This window comes from Pinus tabuliformis, chromosome X (assembly GCF_031772625.1).
Source record: "Pinus tabuliformis cultivar Carrire ecotype Pingquan chromosome X, CPIR1, whole genome shotgun sequence".
NCBI lineage: Eukaryota > Viridiplantae > Streptophyta > Pinopsida > Pinales > Pinaceae > Pinus > Pinus tabuliformis.
Genome location: NC_142308.1, coordinates 526,561,074 through 526,572,755, shown reverse-complemented (window position 1 = coordinate 526,572,755; position 11,682 = coordinate 526,561,074). Strand labels below are relative to the sequence as shown.

The following is an 11,682-nucleotide window of genomic DNA, read 5'->3' as shown; positions in this document are numbered from 1 at the left end:
CCAAGTGGGAGATTGTTGGGTGTGGAGCCTGATTATCTTCTATATTCAAAGGTATCGCCACATAGGACCCCAGTTCGAAATGGGGGCGGCAACGCCGCCCGTAAAATATTCGCTGCAGGGGGGTCCAGGGGGGGCGGCCCTGGCGGGGGGTTTCGGGGGCAGCGCCCCCGAAGCTAAAAACAGCTGTAAAATTGCCTTGTAAAAGTATAGTAATTTCTAGTCAATCTGGGCCATTCATTAAGCGGATGATCTGACGGTAGAACTTATGTTTAGTTTAGGGTTTTTTGCCCTAGAAGGCAACCCCTCTCTTTGTATGAGGGTATTGTATTTGAGGCTGTGAGATAGATGTGTATTCTGTGAGCGAGGAATAGAGAGGTGAGACTGTGAGAGAAAACAGAGGATATTACAACGGATTTGTTGTAGGTTGTGTCTCTTCATTTTTCTGGATAATAGAAAGGAAGGACTGGCTGTTCGAGGTGGACGTAGCCCAAACTGGGTGAACCACGTATATCTGTGTCTCTCTTGTTTTGTGCGTTTTTTGTGTTTATATTTCTGCAATATTTTATGTGTTCCATTGCTCCGTAATATATAATTTTCTAACAAAGAATTGCAAAGGAAAATGGGTCTGAATCTAGAGAAGGAGGAAGGCCGATTTTCCTTGGGAATGAGGGCTAAAAAGGTAGAATTGGTGAATCCTCCAAGCTTCCCTTTCCTTTGCACCCACCGAATCATCTTTAACAGGTCTTTTTTTATCACAGTCCAGAACTCCCTGTAGTAGCAGATGGGAAATCCGTCAGGCCCTGGTGCTTTATCAGGGTGCAGGCTCCAGATTGCTCTTTTAATTTCTTCTTCTTCAATTTCTTTGCTAAGATTATCATTCATCTCCTTTGTAACTCCTTTGGGCAGATGCTGGAGTAGGTTAGAGTAGTCTTCTGCCCCTTTGACTTCAGTTAGGAGATCCTTGTAGTGCTTAGAAGCTGCATTCCTTATGGCCTCTTGAGTGTTGTGTCGGTTTCCTTCACTATCCAAGATTGTATTTACATTGTTTCTGAGCTTTCGAGCAGTGGCCTGTTTGTGGAAGTAAGTTGTATTTTTGTCTCCCCCTTGGAGCCATAATTGTCTGGATTTTATGCGCCATTTGGTTTCTTCCTCCCTATTAATATAGCTCAGCTGTGCATATAATGCGTTCTCTTGCTCTTTGCTTTGCTGCGTTAGTCCATGCTCTTCAATCCTTGCCTGCACATCTTCTAACTCATTTTTAACCTTCTTTTTGTTCTCCTCTGGTTCCTAGTAACTTTCTTTGGCCCAATCCTTTAATGCCTTCTTGGTTCTTTTTAATTTGGTTTCCCAAATGAAACATGGCGAGCCTTCCACATGCTGGCTCCATGTTTCCTTGACAATTTCTCTGGCCGCAGGGATCCGATTCCAAAGAGGACTATATTTAAATGGGATGGGACCAAGAGGACAGTGGGTTTCCAAAGTTAGGGTGATAGGATAGTGATCAGAAGTGGAAGTACTGAGGATGTTGGTGTATCCTACAGAAAATGTTGAGAGGAGCGAGATGTTAACTAGAAATCTGTCTAATCTTTCCATTATATTGCCACTACCAATCTTGCGATTGCTCCAGGTATATCTGCGATTTTTGGGAATGATATCAACTAAATCATGATCCTGAATGATGGCCTCCAGGCGATCTCTAAAGGGATCTGAAGCGAATGTGCCTCCCCTTTTTTCATTTGCATGCAATATCAGGTTAAAGTCGCCTGCAACTATGATATTTGGATTTCTTTCCCCATCAATGCTATTCTTCAAATCATCCCAACAAATTTCCTTTTCTCTGTAATGGTTGGGTACATAAACATTATATATGATCACTGTCTGATTGCCTGTTCTGCTGTCAAGAGTAGTTCTGATCCAGTTCTGATGGGGATTTGCAGCAGTACAAATCCATTTGCTGCTGTCCCAAATGGTAACAATGCCTCCCGAGGCTCCTCTGGATTCGCTAATGCTTCCCAAGTATTGTTTCTGCTGATCTATAATTTTTTTCATTTCATGCTGATCTTGTTTTGTTTCCTGTATCAGCATTATTTCTGGCTTCTCAGTGTAAATTAGATCTCTGAGGGCAGCTGTTTTAGAGGGGTGCCCTAGACCCCTGCTGTTCCATGAAAGGATTTTCAACATGGCGCATTGGGCATGCGGAGAGGTGCTCGCCTCTCTTGGTCTTTACCACTTGTCTCTTTCTCTTGATGTCCAAGGATGAAGGACTCTATTGGAGTTTGTGTGCCCATTGCTATGTCCTTTTGGGCGTTCTCGTCCCTATGTTGTTTAGCGGATTTTCTGCCAGGGCCTGGTTTTTTGTACGTATCGCTGGATGCTCCATGTTCTTTAGAAGAGCTTCTAGTAATCCTTGATGGGTGGGGCTCGAGAGGGGGTTGAGAAGAGATGGTCTGAGGTTGAAGGGAGACTGGGGGCTCAGTGGAGGGGATGTCAGGAATGGAATCATCAGTGGAAAGGATAAGAAAGGGGTTGGAGGAGGAGGGGAGGGGAGGATCGGGGAGGAGGGGTTCAGAAGGGGTGAGAGAGGGGGAGGAAGGGCGCTGAACAGAAGGACCAGGATTGCCAGAATCCTTGGAAGGCTTGGGGGGGGGTTGATTTCTTCTTTTTAACAGGTTCCCATTTTCCGTCTTGCTCTTCATTCTCTGCATTTAGAATTTTAGTGCATCTGTTAGCAAAATGCCCGTATTCGTGACATACCTTACATTTAAATGGTATCTACTCATAGTCCAGTTGCTGTATATGGCTCCAATCGTCCACTTTTAGCTTTATTGCTTCCGGCAATCCTCGACCTAGGTCCACTTCGACACAGATCCTTGTGTAGGCTTGCATGTTGTCCTCAGGCTCGCTACGATCAATGTATTTGCCAACAGCATTCCCTATGGCCCGAACTGACTCATCTCCCCAGCAATGGAGAGGTAAGTGTGGGAGATGGACCCAAATTGGAACAGCACTGGGGATATCCAGTTCTTGATCGAAATCTAGGGTCCATTTGTTGAGGTAGAGATCCCTGGAATCCATGAAATACGGCCCATTTCTGAAGATCAGGTCCTTGTCTACTTTGGATTCAAAGTGGAATGTGTAATACCCTCTTCCACAAAATCTGATTGATATTTTCCCTGGGATCTTTTTTGACCAATTTCGTTCGACCCATCTCTGCACTGTTCTTGGCGAAGGCCAGAGGCTTGTGAACTGCCCTATGAGTCCTTTCTCAGCAAGAGATAGCGCTACCATGCAAGGAAGGGTTGGAGGCAGCTGAACTTCCTGAAGAATGTCAAGTTTTTTAACAAATTTCGAAATTACTGGTCTGGGGTGATGGGGAGGGAGAGATTTTACTAGATCCGAGAAGGCTCTTTGAGGATCGTGATCCTCTTGAGGCGGATCCGGAGGGGCCATGGCTGGGGCCAAGGCCCAGGCCGCTGCACTGCGCTACTGGGGTTGATCTCCTAGGGCTCAGGTGCGCACGGTTCCAACAGGACGCGATTCATTGGAAGAAAATATTACTAGGTGCCATTGGAGGAAGAAATATTATTATCTAGTATTAGGATGACTTCACCGCTAAGGATCTGGAGCCCTACCCTGGTTGTGTTGAGATGTCTCTAGTAATCCTACCATTAGTAATTAGTTTATTCATTAAATATCTAATATGAGAATGATATGTATGAATGAAAGTTTCATAACCAGTAATGTAATGTCGAAATTTATTGTTGGAATGAACAACAAGTAAAAACTTATTTTCTTTTAATGTATAATTTAACTCTGAAGGAGTCAAATTATTGCTTGTATAATAAATTACATTAGGAGTCAAATCTTTTTGTACCAATACAACTCTTAAGGTTGTAGTTAAAGCATCAGTTGAAATATGAAAATGGAGAGACTAGTTAGGCCCTCTTAAGATTGGTGCTTCGGTAATTTTTTGTTTCAATGATTCAAATGCCTTATGGCAATTAGAATTACAAACAAGATCACAATCTTTTGTAAGAATTTTAAAGAATCAAAAGTTAATTTTTTGAAGTTTTCTATGAATCTTCTGTGATATCCTATAAAACCAAGAAAACTTCTAACATCTCTTTGACAAGTGGCAAATGAAATTTTAGAGATTACCTCTAGCTTAGATGCATCCACCTCGATTCCATCACTTGAAATATGATGACCCAAAACAATTCCATCATTAAACATCATAAAACATTTTTCATGACTCAATGAAAGATTTGCTTCTTTGAATCTAATGAGAACTTTTTCTAATTTTTCAAGAGCTTCTTCAAAATTGTTTCCATAGACAGTGAAATCATCCATGTAAACTTCTACACAATCATGAATCAAGTCAGAAAAGGTATCTAAACTAAAACTGCTCTTTGGAATGTTGCAGGTGCATTACATAACCCAAAAGGAAGTATCTTGTAAGCATATGTACCCCATGGACATGTAAAATTTGTTTTATCTTGATCTTCTGGTGCTAGTTGAATTTGGTTATTTCCACTAAAACCATCAAGAAATGAAAAATATTTCTTCCCCGCTAAAGTATCTAATACTTGATCAATGAAAGGCAATGAAAGATAATCTTTTAAAGTAGCCTTATTTAGTTCTCTATAATCAATGCACGCTCTCCACTTTCCATTCTTCCTAGGAACAATCACTAAAGGTGAGATCCATTGACTATCTGATATCGAGTAAATGAAAATCACATTAAGCAATTTTTGTAGTTCCTCCTTAACAATTTCTCTCAGATTAGGATTCATCCTTCTCTGAGGTTGTCTCACTGGTTTGGAATTTTCCTTAATGTAAATGTGATGCATACATGTATTAGTGCCAATTCCCTTCATGTCAGTATATTCCCATGCATCTGCAGATGAATGTTTTTGTAGCATCTTTATCAATTGTTTCTTTTGAAATAATTCCAAGTTATTCTTAATGTTTAATGTTTTGCATGGAAAAATTTCTACTAAATAATTTCCAAACGTTTCCATAGAATGTAAAGTTACTCTAGATTGGCAAGATGATAAATATATAATATTACATTTCTGTTGAAAATTTTGATCTTGTTCACAATATGAAGAAGAATCATTATTATTCATCAAATTTATCAATTGATCCTCCTCATCAATTTGTGAAAGAGTAAATACAAGTTGAATATCTTCAAAGTCTTCATTATCATCATCAATCCAAACTTCACTTTCTATTTCAGTTATTGTTTTGCAGGGCGATATAATGTGAATCTCTTAGTAGAACTGCCATAAAAAATGTACATATCACCTGATCTACAACTTATAAATGTGTCAACTTTAGCTATCCAAGGTCTACCAAGGATCAATGGATGGCCTCCTAAATTATTATTGGGAGTTAAAATCATAAAATCAACAGGATACTCCCATGAATCTAAAGATACATATACATCTTCTAATATACCATCAGGTTTGATAATAGATCTATCTGCTAGTTGCATTAAAGTTGGGGTATATTGAAGATTAAGAAGCTTTAATTGATCCACAGTTTGCTTGCTCATGATACTAATGCCTGCTCCTAAATCAATTAAAGTGTTTGGGGTTTCAGTACCACTGATATGAATATCTACAATAGGGCTACTTCGATCTCAATATTTTTGAACTATTGGTTTCCCCATCATAATATCTGCAATCTTTCCTACCAATTGAATCTTTTAATGCTTTTTCTTTTTCTTCCTGGTTTTTTATGCGCAATTCCTTTATTTTTTTTGCAAATATAGATATTTCCTTTATAACTTGAAGTAAAGGAATTTTGATGCAAATATTTTTCAATTTGTCTCGCATATTATATTCAGGTACAATGATTTTCCTTTCTATTCCCTTATCAATTTGAAGCCTTTCGGTAAAAGGAGGACTTTGTAGGGAAACAAAATATTGCTCTACTAGAGAAATTGTAGGGGTTGATTTTATTTGGTTGTCACCCAATTGTGTAGGAACATCTTCCTTTCGAGGAGTTTTTTCTTGAGCAAGAGATGCCTCTTTTTCTGGAATTTAATCCTCCTTATATTCTTCGATGACAACTGGTGGTGACTTCTTTTGCAAAACCCTACTAGATCTAAGTTGGATGTCATCTAGACCTAGAGGGGCTATCATACAAGCTTGAAAATTTTGACCCTCAACATTATAGATGGGTTGTTGAGGAGCTTTATTATTTGGATTTGGGAGTGGCTAAGTAGGTAGTGTTATACAATATTTTGTTGCACTCCCAGTCTCGTATCCTGAAGTATCGCACTTTGTGTCTTTAATGTTGCAAGTGTCGTAGAGTGATGAAAGTTGTCGCAAACAATGTATTCAACATGAAACATGTTTGGAACATCCCTAAAGAAAAAGAAGAAAAATTACCTTGAAAGCATTCTGAAGAGCTTGTCAAAAACCTTGTTTTGCAAGCCCAATGCTACTTTTATCAGGAAAATTTGTACTGGTAACCTCTAGCATAACACATGACTAGCGTTGTGAGCACTACTTTTATCAGGAAAATCCGCGTTGGTCCTCTTTAGGCAGTTTTTCCCAAAATGGAGGAGAACCTTCTCTTACTAGAAAGCTCGAGAACAATGATGTAGTTTTAGGTGAATGAAGATTGGAACGAGACCTCCCATTCCTACCCCTAGATCCTACTTCCATGGATCTCTCTCTTGAGATGTGTAACTCCTCCCTCTTTTCATGGATCCTCAACTCCCTCTCCTTCCCTATAAATGAATTTCCCACCATCCACTAATGGTTGGTTGTTGTTTGGTTGGTTTCCATCCTAGTGCTGAATTGTGCTCAAATGTTAGCCATTTGCAAAGGAAAAAAGGTGTTTGAAGGCTAAGGCTTGGAATTGGAATCTCACATGAAGGAAGCTTCAAACATCAAGGCTTCATTGATCGTAATGCTCCCTTTTTCATCTATTAATAATACAATATATGTTTTCTTCCCATAAATGTATCAATTATTGTCCATATATTGTACTGCTCCTTGATATGTTACATAATTTATATTAGAAAATGTTATGCTCTGCATAGTTTTGTTGTCTCCACTTGATCTTTCTTGCAGGCACTCATCTACACCAGTGAAGAGGAGATTGTGAGCTCGGGAGCCAAAGAGTCAAAGTTGACATAAAGGGTATTAACATCAGAGAGAGGTAGGAGGATCTATCCTCCTTTGTATTTTCTAGTATGAATTGGGAAAGATTGCATGTAGTTGTCTTTTGTAGTTGCTAGATCCTCCCATAGGACTAGAGGGATCGTTTCTATCCATAGAAAGGATTGCCTGCACAACAAAATGGTGACTCCGCTGGGGAGTACATAACCCTTCAAGCCTATTTTGTCTTTGGTCTCTTTTGATAGGTTTGGCCAACCTCTTAGTGATCCATAACTTTGATTGCTTGTTGATCCACATTCTAAGTGGTGTGTGGTTTAGAGTGTCAAATATAGGTCTTTGTTCAACTTTTTTCATTTTTTCCTAATATTTTCTCGCCCATAGCGCTATTTTATGCAAAACAGAGCGCTGTCAGCATGGATTTTGCTCTTACAATAGCGTTGAAGACTATCAGCACAAATTTTTACCATTACAATAGAGTTGGTCCCAAAAATGAGATTTTTTTAGGGTTTTTGATAGAGGATCTAGAATGTCTTGATCTCTAAAGTATTTCTCCTACTCTGAGTGCATCGAACGTTGACTTATTATTGTTAGATTCTTTGTGGTTTGCAAAATTTTGTTCCATGTTTAAGTAGTAAAAATGAATTTTGGTTGAATCTTTAGTTCTTTGGGTAATCAAATTTATTGTTTGACAGCTTGCATGTGTTACTGATTTGCTATTTGATAATCATTTTTAGTTCTTTTGAAACTAGAAGAAACTGCATTTGCAGTTGTTAAACCTTCATCTCAAAATTGATCATTACTTCTGGAATTGCATTAGGTTATATTGCACTGGAAATTTGTTTTTGAGATTGTCATTGAGCATAGATTACATCGCTTGGTGTTGAAAGCTGATAAGTGCATCTTCAATCATTTGAAAAGAAAAAATTCACGTAGGTGAACATTAGTGAATTAAAATTCATTTTCTTTTTTGTTGTTTCAACAAAATTGTGAAGTTTAAATATCTAGTTAGGAAGCTCTTGTTGGTTGTATATTTTATTGTTGCAACAATGTTTACACTTCTTCCCTACACTCGATAGCTTTCATTGAAATTAAAATAATCATTTTTTAATATTAGTTTCATCGTAGGTGTGTTCAGGTGACATTGTTTTTTGAGCCTTGAAACTAAAACATAATTCGATATCAACTTTAAAATTCATCTCAATTAACTTAAGGAGAATTTGGAACATTAACGCAAACATCTAGAGGTCTAGGCTAGAGACATGTTTCAGCATCCTTAAACGTAGGAGTTGTCATTGTTTTTCAGCGTTGCATCCCGGCGGTGAAATATCGTTCCACATACAAAAGTGTATAGGATCATTCTCCACATACCTTTGGGTATATCCGACAACACTCCACGCATGAAAAGTATATGCGAACACTCTCATCGAACGGTTACACATTAGACATCACTACTACAGACTACACTCTCACAAACCGTCGAGTATATTTTGGGAGTGCCCTATAGGTTTCTATAAATCCGTAGGTAACCGAGTATGCTACCTTGTATACCATGATACACCGAACACAACATTCGAGGAGATTGGTTGCCATACGTTAAGTCCTTGGTTCGCCAAGGTGTATATTGCAGTTCATGGTTGCTTGGTAAACCCTTTTGCCTAGTTACCCCTTTCTTTTGTTTGTGTATTTAATTTATAAAATCAATTAATTGACCATAGAACAACATCCTTCCTATGGAAATACTTCTTAGTAGATATTAGGTTAAGACTAATGGAAATAGTTCATGAGTCCACCAATAAAGGAAACCCTTATGACGGGAATCTTGGTCCTTTTCCTTCTTTTGGAAATGTTGCAGCTCCTTTTATGGAAACATTGTCCCTTCCTGGATTTACCATTGGTTTTCTAGTTTGGTTATTTTCAACCCTTGTGGTTCTGAATGTCCAAACTGCTTCTCAACCGGCTTCTCCTCCCCCTGAACAATATCAACCTCTAGTTGATCCTAAAGTTGGCCCTTTTCCTTCTTCGAATGTTGTTTCTTCATCCCTTTCTTCCTCTTCGCCTGGTGAAAGTATTGATTCTCATAACCAGGAAGTTAAGAACAAGAAGAAGAGGATGAAGAAGAAGAAGAAAATAAAGCAAGGGGGAAACCACGTAACTATTGCTATAGATGCAACTAATGTGGAGAAACCTTCTAACCAACCCCAAAAAGTGAAGTTCCCTTGCATGCTTTGTAAGGGTGACCACCTTCTTAGAGATTGTCGTGGTATTCCTAAGGTATTAGAAGTGTGGTCTATAGGCTCACATCGACCTCTGGAGATCATGTTGGTGACAACCCCTCAACTAGTGATAGTAAGGCTCATGGGAAAAAGGGTAAAGTCAAATTTCCCTATAGGTTATGTGAAGGGAATCATCCTATTCACCTTTGTCCTTGTATGGATGAAGCCTCAAAAGTGTTGGAAAACCTTACAACTTCTCAGCCTCGTCTTTCGACTGGTTATCGAAAGCTTCCCCCATATCCTCCACTAGTTGATCAAGTGATTGATTAGAGTTCATCTCTAGTCAATCCCACTCTCTCTAAATGTGAATCCCATGAGCCCGTTCCCAACCAACCATTGGTTGAGAAAACGGTTGACTCGATTCCACCTTCAGTTGATTGTACCTTTCCCATAGAGAGTGAAATTCATACCACTCACGTTCTCCTTGTTTCTTCATATTCCAATGAATTGGGAGGAAATCCTCCCATTCCCATGATACTGGGGGCGATCCTCCTGTTCCCATAATGCAAGGGGGTAGTTCTTCCATTCCTATGGCACCCCCTCCAAGTAGTATGGTCACTTCCTTTGATTGGAGTCGAATGGAAGGATATCATCTTCCTTCTTACGTGGCCTTTCAGATCACAGTACAAGATTATAATATACCTGTACCTGGCACAATTATAGATGAAGGTGCCTATGTTAGTATTATGTCCTAAACTACTTGGCAAGCTTTAGGTTCTCTGCAGGTTGTACCTGTTACCCATAATTTGTTGGCTTTTAGCAGAGGAACCAATTAACCGTTAGGGATCCTTCCTAAGTTTCCTATTATTTTGGGAGGAAAGATCGTCTATATCGATGTGATAGTTGTCCAAGGCCCTTCAGATTTTAATTTAGTCCTCGACCGTGGCTATGTTTATGTCACGAGAGCTCTTGTCTCTTCTCTCTTTCGAGTAATGTGTTTCCCGCATCAAGGAAGAATTGTGACCATTGATCAACTTTCGTTCGTTGCTCCTAATTTGACTCCCAATGAACCATCTTCCCTAAATGGTTCTTGTATGCAAGTGATATCACCCCTACCATAGGCTAATCATGTGGAAACATGTTCCATGCCCACGTCTACTGGTGATCTAGTCAGTGATATAGTGCATTGTGTCCTAGGGACAATTGATCACGATCTTTCTGTTATATCCCTTGATATGTATACCTTCCAGACAATTGTTCTCCCATCTGATGGGAATCTCTTGAAAGCCATGGCCTCTTATGTACCCTGATCAAGGTCTTGAAGCAGAGTTCCTTGTCTTGTGTCAAGCTCCTTAAAAAAGTTCCCGAAGCAGAATTTCTTGTCTTTTGTCAAGCTCCTTAAAAAATGAACCAAGGTTCCCGAAGCAGAGTTCCTTGTCTTATGTCAAGATCCTTAAAAAATGAATCAAGGTTCTTAGAGTAGATTTCCTTTACTTGTGTCAAGCTCCTTAAAAAATGAATCAAGGTTCCCAGAGCAGAGTTTCGTGTCTTATGTCAAGCTCCTTAAAAAATGAATCAACGTTTTCATATTAGAGTTCCTTGTCATGTGCTAAGCTCCTTAAAAAATTAATCAAGGTTCTCAGAGCAGAGTTCCTTTACTTGTGTCAAACTCCTTAAAAAATGAATCAAGGTTCTCAGAGTAGATTTCCTTTACTTGTGTCAAGCTCGTTAACAAATGAAACAATATGTCATGAGCATGGTTCTTTTCCTGTGTCAAGCTTGTTAAAAAATGAAACACATCCCATTCTAATTCGAGTCTTTGATTAGATCTCGTAAATTCCCAGTTGATTCTTTCACTTGATCTCATAAATGAAATAAATAAATTCACACACAACATAAAACATGAGACAACATTTAACGTGGTTCACCCAACCAATCTGAGCTACGTCCACCAAAAAGAGGTATCGGCTTATCAATTATTCAACAAGAGATTACAACAGCAGATTTCCTCTTCCTCACACCTCACATATTCATTTGCCTCTACAGGCTTACAATTTATAGATGTAGAGGAGAAATTGAATAATAAATTCTATCACAACAAAATAGGATAGAAGCCAGACACCATTGTAGCTTCTCTAATAAAACTCATTTCGTGAACATGTCTGCACAATTTTCCTTTGTATGCACTTTTTCAAGAGAGCATCCTCGTTCAGTGATAACCTATCTTACAAAATGGTACTTTATAGGTATATGCTTTGATTTACTATGATAGGCTGGATTTTTAGCCAAGTGAATTGCTCTTTGACTATCACAAAATAACTTAATGTTGTCTT

At 38.9% G+C, this 11,682-nt stretch overlaps 1 protein-coding gene across 1 annotated transcript; it reads right to left on the bottom strand.

Annotated features, from left to right (window-relative positions):
- Positions 1-1,287: 1,287 nt before the first annotated feature.
- On the bottom strand, positions 1,288-2,181 carry LOC149141021 (uncharacterized). The gene has a single exon (XM_089451126.1). It carries the CDS (start codon positions 2,179-2,181, stop codon positions 1,288-1,290), a length of 894 nt encoding a protein of 297 aa, XP_089307252.1.
- Between the last annotated feature and the right edge of the window lie 9,501 nt (positions 2,182-11,682).

Coding starts and splice junctions, on each gene's coding strand:
- LOC149141021 (XM_089451126.1), bottom strand. CDS start 2,181: ATGTTGAAAATCCTTTCATGGAACAGCAGGGGTCTAGGGCACCCCTCT.